The sequence below is a fragment of the Cryptomeria japonica genome, chromosome 8, assembly GCF_030272615.1.
Source record: "Cryptomeria japonica chromosome 8, Sugi_1.0, whole genome shotgun sequence".
NCBI classification, from domain to species: domain Eukaryota; kingdom Viridiplantae; phylum Streptophyta; class Pinopsida; order Cupressales; family Cupressaceae; genus Cryptomeria; species Cryptomeria japonica.
Genome location: NC_081412.1, coordinates 202,614,299 through 202,641,886, shown reverse-complemented (window position 1 = coordinate 202,641,886; position 27,588 = coordinate 202,614,299). Strand labels below are relative to the sequence as shown.

At 39.4% G+C, this 27,588-nt stretch overlaps 1 protein-coding gene across 9 annotated transcripts in view; it reads left to right on the top strand.

Annotated features, from left to right (window-relative positions):
- Window positions 1-27,588, top strand: part of LOC131048348 (SPX domain-containing membrane protein OsI_21475) — a 275,121-nt gene that overhangs the window by 167,058 nt on the left and 80,475 nt on the right. For all 9 annotated transcript variants that reach the window (XR_009106396.2, XM_057982273.2, XM_057982271.2 and 6 more), the window contains one exon: window positions 11,645-11,835. Coding sequence is in view for 8 of the 9 variants with exons in the window: in XM_057982273.2 (XP_057838256.2) it covers window positions 11,645-11,835 (191 nt within the window). In the remaining variant the exon portion in view is untranslated. The remainder of the gene's footprint in view (window positions 1-11,644; window positions 11,836-27,588) is intronic.

Sequence of the window (27,588 nt, the reverse complement as noted above, 5' to 3'; positions counted from 1 at the left end):
TCTTCGATTATTTTTTTAACAGTGGAATATTTGGGAATCTATAGGGACTCTCATTTATTGAGAATATGCAATAGGTTACAAAGCAGTACCAGGAAGTGAAATAAGTAAACTGCCATATAGGTCTTATCAAGATGAAATATGTAGTCTACATGTAATAGGAAATATTTAGTTATTTTCTTACCCTATAAAAACAAAAGTTTGAGAATGGGGGGCCCAACTTGTTGTCCAATTCTTCAGATTTTTTCCAAATCCATCAACATCTTCAAACAAAGAGATTTTCTTTGTAGGGTATGATAAATATCTGGGATAGTTTTTCTAGTTACCATTCTCTTCATGCTCACATTGCACGAATCCCATCAAGAAGAACATGAATGATAAGCAAGTATTATTCTGGTCACCATGCACTTTGTTGAACTTTATTGCCCTCCCTTCTTTGCTTTAATTTCATTTATATAGAAATTGCAAAACTTATGCAAAACATTTGGATGTAATGTTAGCAAGTTAGTAAAATTATCCAAAACATTTGGTTGTATTTTTAGCAAGTTAGCAATCTTCCCCGAGTTGCTCAATCATTTGCTTCAAATGGACTTACTCTGAATCCCTTGGAGCAAAGGAAAGCCTAGGAAAAGCTTAGCAGTGCACACAAAAGAGTATGATTTGATTGCTATGGTTTATGGAAATGTCTGATTCTGTTCGGCATGTTATTTGTAGCTTACTTTTGACCTTCTCTATTTTACTACGTTTATCCAGATATTCCAACTTGTCTAAAATATTTACTTGTATTCTTAGCAAGTTAGCAGTCCTACTAAGTTGTTGTCTTGTAAAGGACATCTTTTGAATCCCCTTAAAGGAATGACAATCCTAGGAAAAGCTTGGAAGCAACACACCCAAAAGGCCACATGTTGATAGATGTTGTTTATGACAATCCACAAACAATCTCAAGAGTTCAAAGAACTGTAGAAGCATGCTGAACCAAAATAAATAAGTTTGATTTCTGGTGAATATATCATGCTCTCATCTTGGAGTAAAACAAAATAGTCTAAAATTTGTTTTGCAAATAAATATCTTCATCAAAATCAATTTTATTGCAATGAGTTAGCTGTTTTTTAATTCTTCCATAACTATTTTCTAGTGTAAGAAGGAAAATGTGGGGGAAATGGGAACAAAAGGAATGCATATGTGCACACTTGTTATTTAATGAGGGAGGAAATTATGTCACTTGAAACTTACATGTGATTAGCATAGTATGGTGAAGTTGGTGTGACTAGATTAAGCTGAAAGTCATAGGGTAGCCATTGCAACCACACTACCTCACAACCTACACTGATGGCTTCCTTCTACTTTGCTTCAACGGAGGACTAAGTGACTATAATAGAGTTTTCTTTACCATGAAACAAAACTTGAAGTCATAACAGAAACATGACCACTAGTTGATCTCATTTCAATTTAACTAACCTAATCAAAGTTTGTGTAATCTGATAGAGCAAAGTTTGATAACTCATAATACAAGACCAGACTGCATCCGGAACACCAAGTTTGGCATTAATGACAACATAACTCATATTTCCAACAATTTCCCCCTTTGTCATTGATAGCAACGCTTGAGAAATAAGCTTAGTAACACCAAAATTTCTCTTCCAACATCAAGAGCTCTCTCCCCCTTTGACATCAAAGACAAAGGGCACAACATGATATGCCAATCTTTGCATCATCCCTACTGACACTACTCTCCAACAACCAAAAAAAAACCATATACTCTACTTCCCCCCTAAGAGTAGCAACAACATCAATCCAAGAGACAAAGAATAAGCTCAAGAATCTCCCCGTGGAGAGATGCACCTCATCTATGCATCTAGTTAGAGAAAGGAGGGGCAATGATCCCTAGTTTCAGCCCGAGATACTCAAAGGTTTCCTTCGCCAACGCTTTAGTAAAAATGTTTGCCACCTGTTCTTTTGTAGAAATATATTCCAATCTGACTTCCTTTTTTGCAACCTTTTCTCTTAAGAAATGATATTGGATTGAGATATCCTTAGTTCTTGAATGCATTACCGTATTCTTTGAAATATTTATGGCACTAGTATTATCACACGTGAAGGGAATAGCTTCATCAGATACTACTATGATATTTGCACTTCTTAAATACAAGTTAGACTATCAAGAACCTAGTTGAGGGTTGGCCATAGACAAAGTAAACAATATTGCACAAAATTAGCCACCTGGACCAAAAATACCCAAAGTGCTCCACTCCAAGAGAAAGAGGGGACCCAAATCCATCACAATACATCCTTGCAGGTCGAAACCAACAAACCACACATACTAACACATCCTCCAAAGTCGACACTGTTGATGTGTTTTTTATGCACTATGCAACTTAGAATAAAATATCAAAGGCACTCTATCCTCTCTTGATCAAAATCTTCCTGGATGCTAAATTATATGATCAACCAAGATGAATCCAAGGTTTTTGTTATCACAAAAGCTCGCACCCTTGCTGAGCTATCAACTCAGCAACCTTGTGAAACATGGAAATAACCCCGAAGTGTGGGACGTTGCGCAAGGGGGTTGAATCTCCGAAGAAGGCCGGCTTCCTTCTCAGTCTAGGTGCAGGTGTTGAACTAACTGAACACTTCAAAACTAATTCCTAAGCCCACCTTAACAACTTGCAGAGGTAAAGTGAAGAGAGAATGCTTAAAATAGAAGGAGGTGATGCACCAAGAAGAGATTGTTCCTCCCCCCACCGAGATGACACAAAGAATTAACTGAAACACCCAAGAGATGCACAAACTTCAGTTGCATGAGTGACTACAATGCATGTATGGAGGTTAGAATTCGCTAAGTGTCAAGAGGGGAGAAGGATTCCCACAAGTCACACTCAGAAAACAAGTTAACACAACATATATGGAGAGAAAAGCCACCTATGACGAAGGTAAGAAAACATACACAACATACATAGGTTGAAAGAAGGCAAGAATGGTGATTTTCAATTAATTATAAGGCCAATGGCCAAACTTACAGGTGCATAAATGCAAGATAAATACAAGAGAAGTGGGAGAGCATGAAATAGCTCAAGTCAGTAGGGAGAGAACCATTTACAATGAGGCTTAACAACCTTTATATAGAAAAAATGGTTACAAGGGTGATCATGACCCCAGCATGTCAGTCTGGAAGTGCAGGGAAGTGCATGCACTTGACTGGTACATGCAAGCAACCTAGCCATACCCACAAAGGGCAATCTTGAGAAGGTGGATTGACTAACCTTCCAAAGTCAGACATGACATAAGTCACCAAGCATGGCCTCGTACCTCCCTTGATGGAAATCCTGCCAAAAACATTTAATGCACCCAAAAGGTGGTGTACAAGTCACCAAAATGTCGGAGCATTTAAAGCCTTGAGTGTCGATCATGCCATCTGGAAGTGTTGCATGTCGGAAGGAAATCCGGAGACTTCGGAAGCTCGGACTCCCGAAGTGAGGAAGACAAGGGAAGGTGCAAGGAACTTCGGAACCTTAGGGTTTCGGAGTTCCGGGATAGAGAGAGGAAGAGAAGAAAAGGAATTTCGGAACCTCGGGGTTCCAGAGGAACTAGAGAGAGAAGGCAAAGGGGGAAGGAACTTAGGAACCTCGGGGTTCCGGAGTTCCGTAGAGAAGAAGGGGAAGCGAGGAAGAGAACTTCGGAACCTCGGGGTTCTGAAGAAAAGAAGGAAGAAGGGCTAGGAGGCAACTTCGGAACCTCGGGGTTCTGGAGTTCCGGAGAAACTGGAGAAAAGCTAAGGGAAGGAAGGGAACTTCGGAATCTCGCGGTTCTGGAGTTCTGGAGCAAGAAAGAAAATGGCTAAGGCAAAGAACTTAGGAACCTCAGGGTTCCGAAGTTCTGGGGGAAGAGAAAAAGAGGGCCTAGGAACTTCCGACAAGGCAACACTTCAAACCATGATTCCACTGCTTTTATCCTTGATCAACTGGAGCAGTGCTGGTCCATGGAACATATCTCTGATCGGTTCTTACTGATGGACCAAGGGTGTCATAAAATGACAACAGTTTCTATTGCCAGGTCTGGACTTGTGGATAGCTTAATTGGTTGATGTGATTGCTGGTAATCCAAGGGGGACTTACGTTGAGTACATGACTGTTGAACGTTTGGATGTTGCTGGAATGTGGAAATTAAATTGATTTAGAAGGGTAAAAGGATAGGGTTTAAGAAGACTACACTACTCCTAAGAATGCAAGAGACAATGAATGATTGGGTGAAATTCAACTAAGCTCTGCTTCGCCATCAATGAACAACTCCACAAAGCTAGTGTGACCTTCTATAGTAAGCATGTGATGCTCTAATCACTATTAACAAGGATACCATCAAGGTGATGCATATCAAGGTATGAATAGAAATTGAAGTTAAGCTCATTTAAGGATTCCACTTGACCATGCAAGGCAAACTTACAATCAACAAATTGCTTGTGGTATGGACAAACAAATTTCATCATTAATCATTCATAATTCCTTTCATTCATCTAATCAACATGAAAGAAAATAAGAAGTAGAGATCACACAACTTGTTGAAACAACACATTGAATCCACCATAGATTCAATGGAATCATATGCTCTTTACAAAAAGGTCTTGGCAACAATCTTTGCCTTCTCCTAATCTAACTCCTATTCTATCTTTTACTCTATTATCTTACTATACTATTCTTATGTTAACCTTTACAAATGAAAAAACTGAGCCTTATATAGAGGTCTCATTACAATCAATGGCCAAGATTACAAGTCGGAAACCCTAATTAGGGTTTGATACAACAACTCCCTTTGGCCAATGAGAAAATTACATTTAATGTCACACATTGAATGTGAACCAATAGAAAATGAGGTTAGGTATCTTGAACTTTGTGCCTCCATGGGTGAGTTAGGAACATTGCATCAGGACATGCTGATGTGGAAGGATGCCACCTCAGTCTGCTTGGTGGGCTTGATCTCTCATCAAATGCATATGTAGTTGAGCAACATCACTTGATATTCATCATCTCTAAGATTGGTGTGATGATGACGGGAAGCATCACCTTGGTCAAGTCAATCCTTTACCCTTGCTTACCTATCTTGCCTTGATCATCCTGACTTGATCAGCTTGCCTTGCTGCTAGCTGTCTTCTTGACGATGTATGATAATGAATCTTTTCCCCTTGAAGTCTTTTATTACTATCTTCAATTATCTTCTATGGTGCCTACACCTTACATAGAAAAGCTTGCCTTGATGTGTGAGGATACCTTCATGTTGTAGTAGTCTCGAATACCTTTTTGTTACCTTTGATCTATATTTGAACACCCTGGTGTTGTAAGCCTCCCCATGTTGAAAACCGCTAACTTGTGGAGTAACCCTTATGTAGCAATTGTAATGTTGAAAGTGGGAGATACAAGTGTGACTTCTCTCTTGTGTAACCTTCTTAAGTCTTCTTTCTGTGATATTGAAGTCCCAACTTCCTTTCTTGTCTTATTAACCTTGTGGATCATTGGAGTTGTTAATCATGATTTCATTCCTTAGTGAGCTGATTGCAACATTTGTGTGGATCTCCTTGTTGACTCGGTCTGAATGTGTTGATATTGTGATACTCTCCATCTCGGCTGGCTTCGAGCGTCAAGCCTTCCACTATGAGCTGACCTTTCATGTATCAAAACCTGAAAAGAAAGTAAACATATTGTGAATAAAATGTAGAACACATGATAAGGCATCACAATCAATAAAAATTAAGTAGTCCAATCTGATCCTGCCTCTGCAACTTATGTTTTCTACTAAAAAATGCCTCAAAACCCAGTCTCAATTGCCTTGGATTTACACAATCTTCTTCTCTTCAAAGCATCCCGGTCTGCACTTTATTCTGCTCCCATGTTTTAAGGTTATGATCTTGATATCTGTAAGTCTGATTCATTGATTAAGTTATGATTATCACCATGTAGGTCTGATTAGGGTCTGATTATTGTTGCTTAGGTCTGAGTTTAACTTCAAGGTCTGATTACTATGCTAACCTCTGATTCTTGTTGACGTGTTGTGGTCTCACACACCCTGTTTTCTTCAAACAGGGACCCCTGTTCTGTCTGCTTGTATAGAAGAGGAGTACGGAAGCATGCCTGTTGAAACTGATTGCAATCCCAATGTTTAAGCATTTAGAGTCAAAACCTAAAGATAGCTCAGACTTTGCAAACCCGGGAAGAGGCCAAGGAAACGTCAAAGCGGATTCAAAGAGCCCAGTATGTGTGAAATTCGGACTTGTAAAGGAAAATGTGAAGAATTTACGAGGCTGTAAATCGCCCCAAAACACTATAGGACGCCAATTTTATCTCAAGGTTCAAATCACACAAAGTGTTTCATGTGGCCGACGAACTTAAAGCCCGAAATGAACTAAAACTAAATCGCACAAAAGGCTTTTGTATGCCGAAAACCAAAACTCCCAAAATCGGCTTATAGCCCGAAAATTGAAAAGAATGAAAGGAGAGTTATCCAAGTGAAAATCGCACAAATCCTTCTAAATACCTGAAATTGCAAAGGAGGCCGAAATACACAAAGCCTATCAAAGTCGGCTTCCAACCCGAAATTGGCTATTCGAGTTCAAAATTGGGCCAGGACCTCATTCGGGCCGAAATCGTAAAGAAGTTCAAAATTCGGGAAATCCCCTTTGGGCCAAAATTCACCTAAGCTGCCCAAAACATCTCCTCAAGACGAAATTCATCAAATTCACAAAACTTCCTCACAGGCCAAAAATGCGCAAAGAGCCGAAAAGGAGTGAAGGATGGGAAGTTTGCGCGAAATGCTTAGTTCACCCCTGAAATGAGACATGGCTCACAAATCTCCTCCATAGGCCGAAACTTAACCAGTTCGCAAAATGTCTTTCATAGCCGCAATTTCCAAATCGCGCCTAAAGTCCTCCTGAGCCGAAATTGAAGAGAACTAAGTCGTGCATAAACGTCAAAATCGCACATTCAGTTCCTTTTGGCCAAAAAGAAGTGAAAGTCGAAGCTCACAAAGCTGGCTTAGAGGCCGAAGATGTTAAACTCACAAACTCGGCTTGTAAGCTGAAATTCATTGATAGGTCTAATTCGCCAAAAATGCCCATAAAGAAACGTTAAAACTCAAAAGGTCAATTCACTCGAAAACACAGAGGCCGTTTGGCCTGAAAATGGAATGAAGAGAAAGTCGGGCAAATAAGGCCCAAGAGGACCGAAGCTCTCATAAAAATGCAGGACAAAGGGCTCGATAAACATCAAAATCGCACCAAATCGCTAAAAATCCTGAATTTCATAAAATGAGGTAGAATGCCAAATCGCTTTTAAAAGATTAAAATAGGCCGAAAATAACAAGAACTTGGCTCTGGGGGGAGTTATTAAATTAAGTCGCAAAATAATGTTCTCTTCTTGTCACTGAAATGCCTGATATTTAGAGCAAAGGAAGAGGGCGTTTAAAGGGGTTAATTGCTTATTTTGAAAAATAAAGAACTCGTATTTTGCAACCAATGAGGGAAAAATGCTAAGTCGGTAGAAAATCTCGCAAAAAGGTCAATTCACCCGAAATTCGGCCAAGGAAACATTTAGCATGAAAAACAAACATCTCTCAAAAGTTTCAAAGACACAAAATTCAATTTTGAGAGCAAGTAAAACGTGAAATCAAGTCTCTCCAGACGTCAAAGTCGGCCGAAAGTGAAGGCAAGGACATTTTATAAACTTAGAAACATCTTGCAAAATGCTTCTCAGGCTTTAATTTCGAGAGCGAATCAAGACAAAGGATCAGAGTTCACGTTTGAATAGAGGCATGTAAAAGATACATCTCACAAGGAGCTTCTCAAGCCCAAACTCCACCGAGACGAAACCAGACAGCAATCAAAATTTAGTATTTGTCAAATTAATTTAATTAATTTTTCAAATTGATTTATTAAAGTGAAATTGATTGTTTGCAGGTCGAAAGCATCGTCTGGAAGAACCAAGAGAAAGCCTGAGACGTCAAGGAGCCTTGATCGTTATTAAAGATGGAGAAGAAGATGCAGAGTGTGAGATGGGAACCAAGCATTGGGAAGCGTGTTGCGCCACCACCGATACCGAAAGACAAAGAACACATAATGTTACCAAGTCTATACATTCTAGAATAATGCATAGTTGGATTAATTCCAAAAATTCAGTTTTGAAAACTGAAATTGTTTAAATGTAAGGCTGTCTGTGGGTCCCGCTCAAGTTATTTTAAAACAGAGGGACACAGGCTAGTTATGTCCAACTACCGAATAGACCCAAATTGAATCTAGACAGTGATAGGTAGTTGCGATAGTGGTTGAGAGGATAACTAAGAATTAAGTGGGTTAAAGCTGCCAACTTCTAGTGGGCAGGTTGCAACCGTTGGATGCAGTCAATCCTGGTCACCAATTCAAATTGTAAATTCTATAAAAGGCAGAGGCCTTCTTCTTTTAAAGGGTTAGATTTTTAGGCAGTTAGGCTGGTAGATTTCAGTTAGAATAGACTAGATTGTAGAAGGTTAAATTTAGCAGTAGCATAGAGATGCTACAGAAATTGTTGTAATGGCAGTTGAAGCAAATATATGAACATTGAAATATGGTGTTTTTTATTTTTTGTTTTCTTCTGTTTGCATGGTTTCCTTCAGCATTTTAGGTAGATCTTTCTGCTTTGGGTGTGCAGGTTTTTGATGGATTCGGGCTCATACCATTGAGGAGATATTGATTTTATGTTCTTGTGTATGGTTAGTTTGAGCATTTAATTGCGATCAGTTCAATTGCAGGTGTCCATCTGAGCTGCGCTAGAATTGGGTGCTTAGCCATGCATTTGCAGTCTGAAAATCTTCCAAGTCCCTTTGAAGATTGCACCGTTTCTGCGAGGTTGTGAGTTATTCTAGCCAAGTAGGGATTGGTTATGCTGAATCTGTCTACCTGCATACCAGTCTGGCTAATCTTAGGTTTCCTTGAACCCTTCCCTTTCCTATGCTGAATACTGAATCGCAACTGACCAGCTTGTTGCAAAACGTAAGTCCCCTTTTGCTCCCAGCAAAACACATCGATCACTGAGTTATCCTGCAGTCAAGAACTAACATTTGGAACCTTGAGGTTGTCCCCATTGATCAACTAAAACAGCAATAGGGCTTCCTTATACAAGAGAGGATAGGATACTTGGCGAGATCGTTCTATTTTGTGTTAGCCAGATAGAGTCGTAGCAATGCGACTTTAGACATGTCAACAAAATTGGCGCTAGAAGGAGGGCTGGCATGATGAATGTCTAAACAGCTAAATCCAAATCATATCAGTCTATATTTTCGAGGAGTAACTTTATAGCTTTTTACCCTCCTTCCTGCTCAACAGAATTGGTGCTAGGAGGGCCCTGTCAAGATGCTTGCAGCAAGTTGAGTTTATCATACCCTTCCAATGCTATATCAATGCCACACTCCCCGATGATGAAAGGATGGAGTTGCTAGGTGCTAACCAAAATGAACCAGTCTATCAGACTGTGGCAGCAGATTATTTTGTTGTCCTTGCTCAAAAGGAATATGTGACAGAGGGGGATTGTGTTGTCCCTGCAACTAAGGAAGACAGTGTTCAAGATAATGAGCAAGTGAGCCTTGTGGATCAACCCCAAGTTGAAGAGCAATGTGCAGTAGCCCTGCCAATGGAGGATGTAGTCCAAGAGTCTGTCAAGGGCATTTTTGACGGTCAATGGATTGAAGAATCCCTACTGTTTGGAGACGTGCTGATAATATAAATCAAAAGGTTTTAAGTTTTTGATAATGTAAATCATTTGATGTATCTAAGGAGAAGCAAACACCTATGTCACAAATCTATGTAATTGCTTCTTCAAACTAATCCACCTGTTAAGATCTTATAAGAGAAAGAAAAGGGATATTGACAGCCTAACTATGAATCTTCAGCCCAGACTCAACAAGGATAAGCAACTTATTAGGCTTTGGGAGGGAAATGATTGGGAGCCCTGATAAAGCTCTTCATGCCAATTTCAATACCAACTAAATTAATCAGTTCTTGTTCAAAATTCTTATAGCTAACATCTCATCTATCTTTATTATAGAATATGGCCATTCTTACTTTTCCTGAGCATAGCATCAAACTTGCTCCCTCTTATCCAAAATTTCAATACAAAGGTCATCCAGATGCAAAGACCACTACAAGTACAAATCTTACTTCCTTTCGAATTCCTCCTATCTAAAGAACTGATCATCAAGTCTTTGTCAAGTTCTTTGTTGGGCTAAATACCCTGCAACCAACCCAAGTTTTAAGCCTAAAAATTACCAATCACAATGGAGGCAAGCTCTTTAGTGCTAGGCAGCATTTTATTGGTAATATAGCTTATAGGATTAGAGAGGAGCCTATCATGCAGAATTCAGAATTCTTGGAGTCATGCTAAAGGCCATTAATAAGTTTGATGGCACTCTTCATGACATGGATGCAAAAGTTGGTAACAGCAAAACTCAAATTATTTTAATGGGATATTGCATCATTCAAATGAGGGATTTACATAAAAAAGCAAGTGCAACAGCCAAGTAATGAAAAGCAATAACTTCAAGCAAGTCCATTTCCAATTCTTGGTACAGATCCTGCTGCATGACTCGATTAAATGATTCGTACATGTCATGCAGGAGCAATGGCACAAACAACAGCCAAAAAATGTCTTCTTGTTGGCAGCTTAGGTTCTACACAAGCTTTGGGCATGGGTTGATATATTACTTCCAAGCTGTTCCAATGCAGGAGGGTGAGGTCCCTTTACTGAAGCATAAGGAATCTGTTGAGTTCAAATTAGCACTTGGAATTACAAACAAAGGGTGATGCTTCATAGAGATACATACATTCTGCCCCAAAGGAAAGGCACCCCTTCTTTGATTAGCCGGCCTAGCAGAAGGACCGTGGGTGAGTAGGCAAGTTTCTCGGCCTTATTTAAAGATCAATGGCCTGTTGTTTTGGAGTTTATCCACTGTATATACAGTTGGTATGATTTACTAGAATAGCTTTCTTTTTTTGCAAATTTTTGCTTTGCATGCTAAAACTTATTCGGTATTTGCTGTCTTAGTGTTGTTTCTGGAGTATGCAATTGGCTGCTGTTTTTAAGCTATGTTTCAAATGATGCTTCCAGAACAGTATTTTTTTGGTGGTGCATATTTTGCTGCTCTATGAGCCTGCTTTTGCATTGCAATATATTTTCCTTTAATTAATACAAAACTTCTAAAATTGTTTGACAAATACAACAATCAGAAATTTCTTCGTAGCCTGTTATACTGCATTTTTTGGTTCTTCTTAATCATTGAATTTGTTATCCACATTTTGTTATTGTGGTGTTGGGATTATTGAGTATCTTATGTAATAATTATAATCAAAACAGGAATGATCTTTATTTTCGTCACACAATATATGTACACTCCTTGTGCTTCTTTCTCAGCATCGAACTTTGTCCATATTGCTACCTTTGTTTCAGCACAATCTATTTAATTAAATAAGAAACAATCACATATATTAATAAATTACTGGATTGGTATAGAACTTTTTTGAATTTAACCAGAGATTTTCTCAAATGCTCGTTTTTTAATATGGTGGGTATTCTCTTTCAGATCATCAATTGTTAATATTGTTTCTACATTGATTAATTTTTTTGAAATTCTGTGTGTGCAGGTGATGCTACTAATCTATTTTATGCTCAAGTATGCAACAGAGATGGTGATTTCTGAATCCAGCGTTATTACAGCATATTATTTTAACTGGACAACTAGTACAGTGGCTATTTTTCTTGCACTCCTTGGACTGACCGTGTTGCCTGTCAATCTCATTCTTGGAAATTATATTGGCAATATATTTGAGGATAGGTATGCATATATCAGACTATCTATAAATTGTTTCATTGATTTCCAAATTTATCTTTTGGAATTATGCATAATGTAAAATGGGACAATTCCAACATGACTGAGGAGATACTCCACACAACCCCACCATGAGTCATCTAATATCATCTGGTTAATTTTTGTTGCCCTTTCAATGCTGCTTTGCCTTCATATAGACCAATTTTTAGCTAATCACTATGCTAGAAAGTGTCTCTCTAACTTTCACAAATCATCTCAAGACAATTGTGTTGGAGGCAAAATGGATCTTTGCAACCTATTAAATTTTTTTAGAAAATAATTAAAATTAAAAAAAAAATCAAAGAAGATTTAGAATGCACAATCAAAATATGAAAATGTAAATTTTATAATACTTCGCTTACCTTCAATAGCATGATTTAAAAAAGCCTCGAGACATGTGGTGGTTGGTGATGAACATCTTGATGTCCCCAACCTCTGCATACAACTCTATGATCCAATTAATTTTATTCTCAAATCTTTTGTAGCATAAGATTGATAAAGTGAAACACACAAGGTGTTCAAAAGATGTGAGTATTGTTTCTCAACCAATAACTTAGTATCTCCACAATTCTTTGCATTGTCCATTATGACTTTAACAATGTTAGTGGGTCCCATTTCCTCAATGGATGTTATGAAAATGTTGTCATTTTATGACACCCTTGGTCCATCAGTGAGAACCGATCAGAGATATGCTTCATGGACCGGCGCTGCCCCATTTGATCAAGGACAAAACCAATAGAATCATCAAATGTCAAGTGTTGTCTTGTCAAGAGTGGGAAGTTCTCAAGCCCTTGTCCCTTCCTTGAACCCGAAATCTCGGAATCCTAAAATTCCCAGTTCTCAAGCCCTTTTCCTTCCTTGAACCCAAAATCCCAGAATCCCGAAATTCCCAGTTCTCAAGCCCTTTTCCCTCCCTTGAACCTGAAATACTGGAATCCTAAGATTCCCAGTTCTCAACCCTTTTCCCTTCCTTGAACCCGGAATCTTGAAATTCCTAGTTCTCAAGCCCTTTTCCTTGAACTTGGAATCTCGGATTCCCGAAATTCCCAGTTCTCAAGCCCTTTTCCTTCCTTGAACTCAGAATCTTGAAATTCCTAGTTCTCAAGCCCTTTTCCTTCCTTGAATCCGGAATCTTGGAATCTCGAAATTCTCAATTCTCAAGTCTTTTTCCTTTCCTTGAACCTAGGATCTCAAAATCTCGAAATTCCCAGTTCTCAAGCCCTTTTCCTTCCTTGAACCTGGAATCCCGAAATTCTCAATTCTCAGCCCTTTTCCCTTCCTTGAACCCAGGATCCCAAAATTCTTAGTTCTCAATCCTTTTGCCTTCCTTGAACCCGGAATCCTGAAATTCCTAGTGCTCAAGACTTTTTTCCTTGAACTCGAAATCTCAGGGTTTTTTGTTTCCTCTTTCTTTGCAGCAAGGACAGACATCTGACCTCTAGGGACATCTACACTTTTAGATGGCGTGATCAACACCCAAGGTTCTTAATGCTCCACCAACTCCTTCGACTTGTCTTCTTTCATTCGTGGAACTACAAGGGCACACTTAATGATTTTTGTAGCATTGCCATCAGGTGGAGTCCAAAGCCATGCTTATTTATGGTTACTTGATGGCCTTCATGTTAGACCTGCATTCTCTGACTTTGGAATGTCAGACAATCCACCTTCTAGAAGTACTTTTCGTCTTGGGATTACCTTGTCAGAGCATGGCCAAGTTTCTTGCATGCACACCATGTCAGGTCTATGCACCTCCTTGCCTTCCCTAACTGACATTCCTTTGTACACGCTAGGGTCAAGGTTTCCCCTCCTTGACCATTGGTCTCTCCTCTACAACCAGTTTTCTATATATAGATTGTTATACCTCATTGTAAAGGGTTCTCTCTTTGCTCGATGGAGCTACTCTTTGCTCTTCACTTCTTTTGAATATTTGTATATTTTCTTGCATTTTTGCAACTGTAAGTTTGGCCATTGGCCTGAGCATGAATTGAAATTATCATTCTCACCTCTCTTTAACTTATGCATGTTGTGTATGTTTCCTTACCTTCATTATAAGTGTATGTTTTGTGGCTTTCTCATTTATATGTTGTGTTAACTTGTTTTTTGAGTGTGACTTGTGGGAAACCTTCTCCCCTTCGACATTCAACAAATTCTAACCTCCATACATACGATTGGGGTCCTTCATGCAATTGAAGTTTGTGCATCTCCAATGTATTTTGATTGATTCTTTGTGTAATTTCTAGGTTGGGAGAGTAACATCTCTTATCTTGGTGCATCACCTCCTTTCATTTTAGCATTTCCTTCTTCCCTTTTCCTCTGCAAGCTATTAGGATAGGTTTAGAAGTAGAATTTGGAGTGTTGAATTGGTTCAACACCTGCACTTGGATTGAGAAGGAAGTCGGCCCTCTCTAAAGATTCAACCCCCTTGCACAAGGTCCCACACTTTTGGGTTGTTTCCATGTTTTACAAGGTTGCTGAGTTGATAACTCAACAAGGGTGCAAACTTTTTTTGACAAGTTTTTGGCACGCCTAGTGGGACAGGGTTTCAACTCACATGCTAAGGATTCAGTGTTCTTATATCTCAACCTTTGGAGGTAGTCATCATTCAAGCATTTCGACTTTAATTACAGATCCAGTCTCTCTTGTTCATGACCTGTTGCTGATTTCATGCCCAAAATTCATACAAGGGCGTCTTCTAGAGTTAATTTTCAATTTGCAGAACTCTCATTTTCAAGTTCTAGAGGAGGGAGAGGTAGACCTTCATTGTCACCGGTCAGGGGTGTTAAAGGTTGTAAGCACTCCATCAACCAGGTCTCATTCTACCCCTCCATTTAAAAGACCATTATAGTCTAGGGCTCCCACCACCCATATCAATAGACCATTGTTTCAAATGGCTAGAAATTAGGTTTATGTTACTTTCAATGGGGGAATTTTTCTCATTTTAACCCAAAGAAATGATATACCAGTGGCTGCATTAAAGAGTATACCCTATTTTACTGGTGAAACAACTACTACTCCTATATAGCACATTCAAGACATTGCAAACATCTTCTCCGTCTGTAATGTCACTGAGGATGATGTTGCTATTAGGCTCTTGGCCACTTCCTTGAAAGGAAAAGCCTTGTAGTGGTATAGAGGGTTACCGCCTAACTCCATTCACAATTGGGGCGAATTAGGGGAGAAATTGTGTGACCATTTTGAAGACAAAAATGATCACCTATCACTTGTTGAACAACTAACTACAATCAAGAGGGCACCTCATGAAATCATGCGAGACTTCAATTTCAGATTCCAAAAGAAATGGGATAGAATCCCTACTCTAGTGAAGCCATCTCCCAATCATGCTTTCTTGTATTATCTAAGAGATCTCAATAGTAATGTAGCTGTCATGATACAATCAATGGATATAACTTCTCTAATAGATGCGTATGACATAGCCATAAAGGCAGGAAATTGTTTGATACAGGTTGGGAAGATGGCGCTAAGGCCGCCAATGCCTCTATTCCCAGAAGCTCCTAATCAACAACCCACCTTGGCTCCTATCTACATGGCGCCCACAAGTCATCCATCCACATCCGCTTCATTGTCAAGTGAGCTCCATGAGGTCAAGGCTCTGTTGCATAACTTTGGCAATGAGTTGGTGAAAATAAAGAGGCAACATGCTCAGCATAGTAGGCGTTATCAAGCAGAAAATTAGAATTGCCAGTAGAATAGGTCATCTTTTCAAGGACAAAATCAATGGAGCAATGTCAGGCCCCTGAATAGTTTGAATCCTACAGCTGCACATAAGTCAAAGGCAATAGTTCTAATGCAGAACAATCTCGCCCAAGAGCAAGATTTGTGTCAACCATGCAATTAGCCACACAACCAAGGTGCATGCCAAAATGGAGAGTTTGTCCAAGCTCTAGTAGTGTGGAATGAGCCAACCACCTCCGACCAGCAATCAGCCAAGTGTTGGCAAATAAGCTCACATACAAAGAGATTCTACTTCTGTCATATGGCAAGAGGCAGAATTCTGTGGTATAAACCAGACAAATGGTGATGCTATGCTACAATACACAAGGTCAAAAAGGAAAGCGGTAGAGGGTGCCTCACCATCAATATCTGCCCAAGCTCCAACACCCAAGGTAGCTATCCTGGATACAAGTCAAAATACCATTCAAGGGAGTAGGAGGCAAGAGGAGGCCTGGGTCGCCCCAAGAACAAAGATAGACCTTGTAGCTTCAAAGGGGCCTTCAAAATCAGTTGGTGTTCCTTTCAATATAGTTGACCAAATGAAGAAGGCCAATCTCAATGTCACTATGTGGAGGCCCTTTCCATCCCATCTCAAAGGGATTTGCTTGAGTAGGCATTGAAGGACATCAACCAATCAAGTGATGAGGTAGCGGTCAGCAAGAAGACAGTCTCCACCTGTTTGGTACAACCTAGGGAGGAAGAAGATTCAAGCAAAATCAGTAAGCCTCCTCCTTTCTATCTCTCTTCAATCATAGGAGATAACTTAGTTCACAATTGCATGATAGGTTTAGGAGCTAGCAGCTCAGTCATGCTTAAGAAGATAGCTGATCTTCTTGGCAAAGAATATGAACCTATGACTAAGGGGTTTGTCCAATTGGATGGCACTATACGCATGCCCTGGTTGCACTATCTTGCAAGACTTATCAATCATGGACCTCCCTGCCTTCTTTGCCATCTATCTATCTAGAGACTTCACCGCCAAGATTGGTGGATACTTGTCTTTTGATTGATCCCACATGCTATTTCAAACAAGGTATGGTACCAAGGTTACCATAAAGGCAGAGCCCATTGCACAAAACCACATTGAGCCCTATGCCCCCAACCCTATAAATATGAATTGAACTTTGCGCGAAGAGGGGGAGGAGTGTATTGTCTGTGAGCCTGCTACCCTTCTAGAGGAGATTCCGGATTGCTTACTAGATGAATGGGTCAATGCTTTTTAGTTTGATCCATTAATTGAAATTGAAGAGATTGGGCTTGGTACCTATTGTATTCATGAGGAGGATACTCCTACTCCTAACCTCATTAAGACACAAGTAGATCTGGAGGGGTTATGGAGCATTTTTTTTATGGTTCAAGAAACAGGAATGATGCAAGTGTTGGTGTGATACTAGTTTCTCTTGAGCAAGATAAATATTTCTTCTCTTTTAGGCTTCATTTCAGTTGCACCAACAAAGTGGCTGAGTATGAAGCCGTAGTCCAAGGTCTCCAACTTGCACAAAAAAGAAAGATCAGATCTTTGCAAGTATTTGGCGATAGTGAGTTATTTGTTATTTATATTAGAGCTCAAAGCATTACAAAGAACAACTTACTCAAATCGTACAAACAAAGGGTTTGGGACTTGATTGAAGGATTTGAGGCCTTCAACATCCAAAGCATTCCTAGGAGTTGGAATAAGCATGCTGATAGGTTTGCAGCGGTTGGTGCTCAGTTTGACATACCAACGCATGTTGCAAACAAGAAGGAACAACACATCGGGTTTGTTGTGAGGCCTGTTGTCCCAAACAATCGAACAAATTGGCAGGTATTCAAAAGTGATGAACGAATTGTCAATTTTTTGCAAAATGAAGCATAATTTTATGCTAAAAATCAGTCTATGGTGCAAGACCAATATGAAGATCAGATCATGTAGCTCAACTCCAACAAGTTGCCTAAAGGTCTAGTTACTTTGGAAGGCATTTTCAAATCGGATGATCAACTGAAGAAGAAGATAAACTTGGCTGCAAAGAGGGGTGATTATAAGCCAGTTGCTACTGTTGAGGGTTGGTCACTAAATTTGGGAAAGGTATGTTCCTAAACAAAACAAGAAGCCTTCATTAAGCTTTGTCAAGGATATCATGACTTTGTTGCTTGGACTTATGAAGATTTGAAGGGTTTTGACCCTAGCTTAGCCCAACATACTATATAACTAAACCTAGATACAAAACTAATTAGACAAAAGCAAAGGCCAATAAACCCAAAAATTGAGCCACTGTTGAGGAAGAAGTTAACCAAACTCATAGAAGCCAATATCATTTTCCCTATCAAACACTCCTCTTGGGTGGCTAACTTTGTCCCTGTAAGGAAAAAGAATGGGGAAATCAGACTGTGTAGACTTTAGGGACCTCAACAGGGCTTCGCTTAAGGATCATTATCCCCTTCCCTCCATGGAGAAAATTCTACAAAAGGTCAGTGGCTCAAAAAGGTTTTCAATCTTGGATGGGTATTCAGGCTACAATCAGATTTTAGTCCAAGAGTCAAACCAATACAAGACTACATTTACTGCTAAGTGGGGTACCTATGCTTATTGTAAAATGCCTTTTGGGCTAACCAATGCAGGTGCCATGTTTCAAAGAGCAATGAACATGGCTTTCAAGGGTGTATTAGCGAAGTTTGTGCTTATATACCTTGATGATATAACTGTTTATTCGAAGCATGCAGCTGACCATTTTGGTCATCTTGAGCAGGTGTTCATGAAATGCAGGGAATATGGTGTGTCTTTGAACCCAAGAAAATGTGTATTTGCTACTGATCAAGGAAGATTGTTAGGACACATTGTATATAAGGATGGCTTAGCCATTGATCTAGAGTGAGTGGAGGCCATTCTTTCTCTTCCACTCCCCAATCACAAAAAAGGATTAGAAAGTTTCCTTGGTAGGATCAACTTTGTGAGGAGGTTCATTCCCAACCTTGCCACCATGGTAAAACCTCTCACCTCCATGTTGAAGAAAAATTTGGCTTTCAATTGGACCAAGGCAAGAAGATGATATTGGCTTCTATGAGTTTGGTTAACTCCTTCCTCATTGATGGCTCAATTTTGAGGTTTATTGGCCTTTGCTCTTGTCTAATTGGTTTTGTATCTGGGTTTAGTTCTATAGTATGCTGGGCTAAGCTAGGGTCAAAACCATTCAAATCTTCATAGGTCCAAGAAACTATGTTATCATATCCTTGTTCAGTTGAGGAACATACCTTTCTCAAATTTAGTGACCTACCCTCGACAATAGCAACTAGCATATAACCACCCCGTAGCCAAGTTCATCTTCTTCTTCAGTTGATCATCTGAGTTGAAAATGCCTTCTAAGGTAACTAGACCTTTAGACAACTTGTTGGAGTTGAGTTACATGATCTGATCTCCATATTGGTCTTGCAACATAGACTGATTTTTAACAAAAACTTATGCTTCAGTTTGCAAAAAATTGACAATCTGTTGATCACTTTTGAATACCTTCAAATTTACTTGATTGTCTGGGACAACAGGCCTCACAAAAAGCCTAATCTGTGGTTCCTTGTTTGCAACATGCGTTGGCATGTCAAACTAAGCACCAACTGCTGCAAGCCTATCAGTATGCTTATTCTGACTCCTAGGAATGCTTTGGATGTTGAAGGCCTCAAATCATTCAATCAAATCCCAAACCCTTTGTTTGTACCATAGTTGAAGTACTCGCCAAAACCAAAAACTCACAAAGCCCCGGAAAAAAAACTAAGGAAAAAATCGGTCAATACTCAGCAAAAAACTCAGGAACTTAAAAAATTGCAATTAGAAATATGCATTTTTTTTTGCAAAATTCAATTATAAGATGCATCCCATGAGTCAATAAATGAGTACACAAAAGAAACAAGCCGAGTCTAGATATATTTAAACGCAAAGTGGGTAGAAAATCGCATCCTCATGAGGAATGTTGATGGCCAGAAGCAAAACAGTAAATAGTTTTTGTAGAACTAAAAGTAAATAAATCAATACAATTACATTTTCCTCTTCCCAACTCTAGTAAAAACTAGAGAGTCTTGTCCTAGAAGTCTGTTGTGGGCATTATTGTGCCTCCTTGCTCGATATGACTGGCTAAGGCTGTGGCTCATCCTCCATCCTAGAGGCAGCTCTGCCTCTAGCTTAACCTGGCATTGGCAATGATTCCTCATCCTCCTCAATGTCATCTAGTGTGAAACCAAATCCACCCCCCTCCCCCGTTTTCTGCATCTCCAAATCATTGATGTCATCCTTTGTAAACAATGGAGGCTGCTCTTGTGATGTCCAATCACTGTAAGGATCCATATCATCGAAATCAATTAGACCAGCTGGTGCTTCCTCTACCTTCCTTATGCGCAACTGAAGATTATATTGCACAAAGACAAGGTCATTGAGGCGTTTTTAAGCTAACTTGCTCCTCTTCTTCGTGTGGATGGCCTCAAACAAGCTCCAATTGTGTTCACAACTGAATGAACTATAAGGTTAACATAAGATTCTGAGGGTAAATTTTTTGGGATTTGGGGTATTTCCACCCAACTTTGCCAGCAAGCATCTACAAAATAAAATTAGGTTGAGGGTAGCACCCCTCGCAGGTGGTGTAGGGGCACCATGATAGTCCATTTTTGTAAATGAGGTCTTATGTGAAGTTTTAGGGTGTTGAGTCTTATTTTGTCCAATAAGGTCATAATAGACCATTTAGAATGTAACTAGAGTCATTTTGTTTCAAACTTACAAGTACTGCAAAATCTTGTAGAAGTGTTACGTGAAAAGTTGCAAAAATGCAAAAGGTGGGAAGTTGAACGGTCATAGGATTTGAAAGGTAGTTGTAGCTGGTTAGTTATGGTGGGAAATGCTTAAATAATCCTTGTAATGGTCGAGGTCAAGGTTGGTGGCCGTTGGACATTGTGTATTGGTGAGAAAATCAACAAAACACATTGTTTTTCCTGCACTATCTATTGGTTTTTCGCTGTTGCAGAGACTTGTATGGACATCTGCGGCCTCCTTATGGTCTGAAACTGGTTTTTTTCTTTAGAGAATTGAATTAAATAACTATTGGTGGTGGTGGCATCCAATTTCATTAAGTTTTAAAGAAGTTATGGCCAATTTACCGAAAAGTCTGAAAACCTCATGATTTTGGGCATAGGAAGTGCATAGGAGTTAGGGTTGGTAGAAAAGATCTTACAAAAGGATTTGTAATAGTTGTAAATGTTTGGGCAGACCATTTTAGACATGTTTGAGCCATTTGTATGAGAGTTTGAGGCCTGGAGTGTTAAAACCCTGTTTCAACCTAGTGGAATAAACCTAATTAGGCCTAGTAGCAGAATTACCAGTCAATTTTTGGCTTTGTTGTTCCAAAACACCCCCTACCCATTTCAAGATATGTTGTATAATGCCAAAATGGGTACTCAAATCTGTTCTTAGATTTTGGATATCTCATCTGCATGAAACGTTATGCCCAAAAAACCCCATTTGCTGCTCTAATTAGGGCTAATCCACTACGTAGCAGTCAAGATTTGAGCCCTTTTTTCTAAAGTAACCCTATCTCAATTTTTGATATGTTGTTAAATTCCCAAGGGGTACTCAAAATTGGTCTTAGGTTGTTGGGGTGGAGCCTGGTTTGGAAATTGTGCCCTATTGAACCCTTCAGGGGGGCTACTAGGAGAAATGAGGGTTTGAGTGTGGAACCACCAAAGTTGGGGACTTGAAACTTGCAAGGGCAGCCAATAGTGATTGTTTACAGTTGAAATGGATTTCTAAACCCCTACTCTGCATAAGCGGGGGTCTGAGGGTGAGAAAGAGAGGGGTAGAGAGATAGGTCTAGATCTTGGGGGAGAGAGGAGAGAGTTAGATGAGAGTGGTAGAGAGGGGGATAGAGGAAGAGTGACAGAGAGATAGATAGGTCTAAAATTTGGGGCAAATAAAGTGAGTGAGATCGAGAGAGCGAGATAATGTTGATAGAAGCATACTGATTACTGAAATTTGACGAAGTCTGAAACTTTAAAAGATCTAAAACCTAGAATTTGCATTTAACTCCTAGAGATCTGAAACCACTCTCAAACATCCTGCCAATATATACATGGAATATAACTTAAAGTATAAGAATCAATATATGTTATATTTCATGTATATATTCTGATGAAGAGAATGAGACTAACTTGAAAAAAAACAAAACTTTGACATGTTTGGCCTCTTTTTTTAATGCAGCCGAGTTTTTAATAGAAACTCACCAAGATTTTGTGAAAAACTTGCCAAGAACTGGGTGATTTTTTCCTAAGAAGTCAACAAGTTTTTATGGCAAGAAAAAGTCGTAAAAACTTGCCCTTAAGAAAACCTCGCAAGTTTTTAACTACTTGTCGAGGAGTCCAACTATGATTTGTACGATTTGAGTAAGTTGTTCTTTGTTATGCTTTGAGCTCTGATATGAATAATAACTAACTCACTATCCCCAAATACTTGCAAAGATCTGATCTTTCTTTTTTGTGCAAGTTAGAGACCTTGGACTATGGCTTCATACTCAGCCGCATTGTCAGTGCAACTGAAATGAAGCCTAAAAGAGAAGAAATATTTCTCCTCAGGAGAAACAAGCATCACACCAACACTTGCATCATTTTTGTTTCTTGAACCATAAAAAAAATGCTCCATAACCCCTCCAGATCTACTTATGTCTTGATGAGGTTAGGAATAGGAGTATCCTCCTCATGAATACATTAGGTACCAAACCCAGTCTCTTTAGTCTCAACTAATGGATCAAACTGAAAAGCATTGGCCCATTCATCTATTAAGCAATCTGGAACCTCCTCCAGAAGGGTAGTAGGATCACGGACAATACACTCGGCCCCCTCTTCGCGCAAAGTGCAATTCATATTTATAGGGTTGGCGGTGTAGGGCTCAATGTGGTTTTGTGCAATGGGCTCTGCCTTTATGGTAACCTTGGTACCATACCTTGTTCGAAATAGCATGTGGGATCAATCAGAAGACAAGTATCCACCAATCTTGGCGGTGAAGTCTCTAGATAGACAGATGGAAAAGAAGGCAGGGAGGTCTATGATTGATAGGTCTTGCAAGACAGTGTAACCAGGGCATGTGTACAGGGTTAAAATCAAATTAAGGGAGTTGGGTGGATAACCAAGGTCATGGAATACGACATCAATGTCAAGATCACCACACTTGTAAGAGGCAAGGGCCTATGTGAACAGCTTGTGTCTTCTTTTGAGACTCTTTCAGAGGTCGGCCTTGTGAGGGTCAACCAACTAGCAACGACACTTAGGTCAGTTGGGTTAGTGACATGACCACCTTCTTAACGAAAGGTAGATACCCCCAAGGTCTAGATAGGACCAAAAGAAGACACTTGGTTGCAGTCCATCCCCTATGTCTTAGTAGATGGCACCCTTTTCCGAAGAGACTCCAATGGAGTCTTGTTAAGATGTATTAAGCAATATCAAGTCAACAGATTATTAGAAGAATTTCATGATGGCTCTTAGGGGGACCCCTTCTTTGCAAGGACTATAGCTATCAAAATTATGAGGGTTGGTTATTACTGGCCAACCTTATTCAGTGACTCATATAGATGGGTGAAGAATTGGAAGAAATGTGCTTTCTTCTCTGGAAAGCAAAGGCTAGTTGCCCTTCCTCTCCACCCTATTTAAGTAGATTAGCCATTCGCACAATGGGGTTTAGACTTCATTGGCATGATAAATCCACCTTCTAGTGTTGGTCACAAGTGGATCTTGGCCGCAACAAACTACTTCACCAGGTGGATAGAGGCAGTTGCTTTGAAAGACACCACTAAGGCCTCAGTGTTGGAATTCCTTGATGGAATTGTGACAAGATTTGATGTCCCTTCTCCCATCATATCAAATGATGCCAAGGCATTTGTTGGAACCCAAATCAGTTCTTGGGCAATTAAGCATGGTATATACTTAAAGACATCATCCAATTATTAACCTCAAGGTAATGGCTTAGTTGAATCTTCCAACAAAAACCTCATCAGGATAATCAAAAGGACAATTGAAGACAATCAGAGGTCTTGTCATACTAAGTTGAGGACAGCCTTATGGACTAACAAGATCACACCCAAGAGGGCGATTGGTAACTCCTTTTTCATGCTGGTGTATGGGAAGGAAGAAAGACTCCCATCTTCCCTAGAGTTACCCTCTCTTGAACTAGCACATCAGCTAGAGTTGAGAGATAATGATGCCATGACAGTAAGGCTAGCTGAGATAGTGGAGCTAGAAGAGGTTAGAGGTCAAGCTATGCATACGCTTGAGACTCATCAAGAACAGGTCAAAATAAGTTTTGACAAAAAGGCTAATAATAGGGTCTTCAAAGAGGGAGATCTAGTTCTCAAGTGGAACGTAGACAGAGCCAAAGCCGGGCGACACTGCAAATTTGATTCTATCTGAAGTGGTCCGTATGTCGTCACCAGTTGCAAGGAGGCCAATGCATTCCATATCTCCAAGTTGGATGGTGAAGTTCTACCAATCTCATTGAATGGGATTCATCTCAAGCCTTGCTTCTAAAGAGGGTCTTGATGACAATTTAAATATTAGATCAAGGGTTGTTTTACTTTCATAAGTTCTTTTGCACCTATTGCATTCTCCTTAAGAGAATATTGCAAATCGAAATTCCCAGCTATGGCGTTTTTCTCTGTGTGGGCATTTGGAAGTAAGTTGAGTTAAGTGGGATGTTTTGTGGTCAGTTTGTTGGTTGTTCTTGGTTAGTATTGATATAATAGTAGTTTGGGTTTGGTTTGGAGTGATTTGGGTGAGTTGTGAGAGTGTTTTATGCATTTTAGTGTGTCTTGGTGTTGCTAGTTATATGTTTCCAGTTTGCTTTCAAAAATTACAGATTTCCAGAAGTTAGTGTTTGGGTGTGTATTTAGGAGTGTGAGTAGATTAGTTGATTGGGGAGTGATTTGGAGAGATTCGGGTGAGTTTGGAGAGAGATTTGAATGTGTAATAGCTTCTTGAAGTTGCTGGTCTGCATGTCATTGCTCTTAGAATTTCATAATTTCATGTTGAAGGGCTTTTGGGGAGTTAGCACTTGCTTGGGAATATTTATCAGCTTGGAGAACATTATTTCTCTATTCAATCTCTCTAATTCCGATATTGTAAGGTTAAGTAGTAGTACTAACCATTTCCTGATGTGTTGCTTGCCCACTGTATAAGTGGAAAAGGCTGGCTTAGCCACCTTCTTGCTTTGTAATTCAGTTTATGTGTTCAGTCCTTCCACTGAATAAGTGGTCGAGTGATAAGTTTTATGCAATTGTCCTCCCGCTGAAATATGTAGTAGAGTGATAGCTTAATGTAATGTCCTCCCCCTGAAATACGCGGTAGAGTGATTGAGTTTTAGTTTCTGTAATATTCCCCTTATTTTTTTTTTGTTTTTAGCAATAAGAGTTACAAGCAAACACCATAACCCGTTAAGATTAGAGAAATAATCCAAACTGTTGAAAAGGAACCCTTCCACCTTTTGTTCACTGAGAGCCCAATCTGGGAGGGTGAGAGCATACGGTGTTCAGGGGATCGTTAGCACCATAAATCAATACTCAAATTACAATGCACGGGCGGCAAGCCAACCCCTTTTGCTTATCTAGCAGGATAGAAACTGAACTCTTGGCAGTAAACCAACAAAGGGAAATAACAAGAAACTGAAACTCAATCACTCTACCACGTATTTCAGCAGGACATTACATTAAGCTATCACTCTACTGCATATTTCAGCGGGAGGACAATTGCATAAAACTTCACTCGACCACTTATTCACTGGGAGGATTGAGTACATAAACTGAATTACAAAGCAAGAAGGCGGCTAAGCCAGCCTCTTCCACTTATGCAGTGGGAATTAAAAATAAGAACAACAAGAATGATTGATCAGTACTATTGAAACAATCTTACAAAATAGAGATATGAGATAAGATAAGAAGCTTAATGCTGATCTCAAACAATCCACTATCAAAATCACACCACACTTGAACATGACTGCCGTTCTAATTCTGCTAGCTAGAAAACACACTATCCAGCGACTACCGGAAGCACCAAAACACTCATAACTTTCTCAAAACTAACCGGAATCACACCAAATAAAATGCAAATGACTAATATAACATAGGCAACCAATCCAATACCTCAAACTCGCAACTTGAAAGCCCCGAATGTGTTGCACGCATCCCAAGGTAAGTCTGAAAATGACGCTACAACAGAAAACTTCGATTTGCAACCAAAAATTGTGATGACCACCAAAAGCCACGCCAAGATAGGAGAAGGATTGTCTTCTCAATACGCTTCCAAAGAGCCAATACCCAAAACGATGCAATCACTTGGTCAAGAGGTATGAGCAAAATATGGTTTCAGCAACTCCACGACCAACAACAAGGAAACACTCCAAAATCCACACAAAACTCCACAATTTGAAGAACACTGATGGACAACACTGGAATTAGAGGAACACAGTTAGGTACTATCTCCCAAGTACGAAACTCAGACTTAGCTAGGAAGCCACACTTTGAAGCTCAGATTTTCAATCACCAAACTGGCAACATAACAATACAATTTCATAAGATATCCAAATGGGACGCCAAGCACCTGTATTTATAGTTTTTTCCCTATGAAATTCAATTTTAAATGCTCCCAAATTCAACTCTCCAATTTGCAATTCATTTCACTAACATATGGTGTCCAAATGACTTTCATTCCATTTCCCAAGGTGGGCGTTGTTGATGTGTGTTTTATGCACATAATATTTCAGAATAAAATACCAAGGTAATTTACCCTCTCTGGAACAAAATCACCTCAGATGCTAAGAATGAGATCAACTAAAATGATTCCAAGGTTTCTACATGTCAGGTCTTGATGAGTGGGTAACTCAATGGTCGATGTGAATTGCTGTGTTCACTTGGGGACTTATGCAAATGTTTGGATTATCATGAATGATGCAGAGTTGGTATGCTAACAACTTAAGATTTGTCAGTATGGCTCTGGAATTTACTTCTTACTAAAAATGGGCAAAAGGAATAGGGTTCAAGAAATCTATTCCAAGCCTAAGAATGTAGGAAATGATGAATAGATCTAGTGGAATCAAACCAGGCAAGGTCTCACAATTAGGTATTGACACAAGCTTAGTGCAATCGTCTAAGGTATACTTAAAGATTTTCAGGCTATCACAATCAAACATTGACACCATCCAAGTTGATGTTTGTCAAGGGACGTGTAATAGTTGAAGTTAAGCTTACTTAAAATTCTAGTTGACCACACAAGGCACACTTACTAGCAGCAAGAGGCTAGTGGTATGGATTAAGGATTCCACACAAATAAATTCAACAAATCTTCCACTCAATCTAACATACATGAAAATAAATTCTAATCTAAAATTCTAATCTAACTTGGAGGAATTGAGAACCATGAATGCAAATACAACACTTGAAGAGCAAAATGACCAACAATTGAACAATGATTATGATTCAAATAGCTACAACATATATCAACAATTCTACAAAAACTCTCTTACAAATGAGAGACAAGGAGGCATATATAGTCTTTTACAAAATGGATGGCCCAAATTGATTCAAGATCAACGGCCGAGAGCATGCCAACAAAACCCTAGAATTGCCCTAATTAGGGTTTACATAAAAAATGGCGCCACCTACATAGGGCCCAATGAAAAGATACCTAGTCATCAAATAGGAAATCTTCTAGAAGATTCCTCCCTGCATCTCTCTCCCTGCTAGCATACTCCAAGAATCTAGCCAATACTGAACTAACTGCTCCATGGAAATGCTAGGCAAGGTATCTTGTTGTAAATCAATCACGTCTAGTGAATCCGAGCAAGCATCCAAAGTGTTCTCCCATTTTGGCATGAGCTTCTGCGAACTGTGAATATGAATCAACAAAGAGACCAAGTTGTCTCTTTGACTTTTCTTCGAAGAGTCCAACTAGCAGAAATACATATATTTCATCTTGTCTCTTAATTTGGCTAAGTGTAAACCA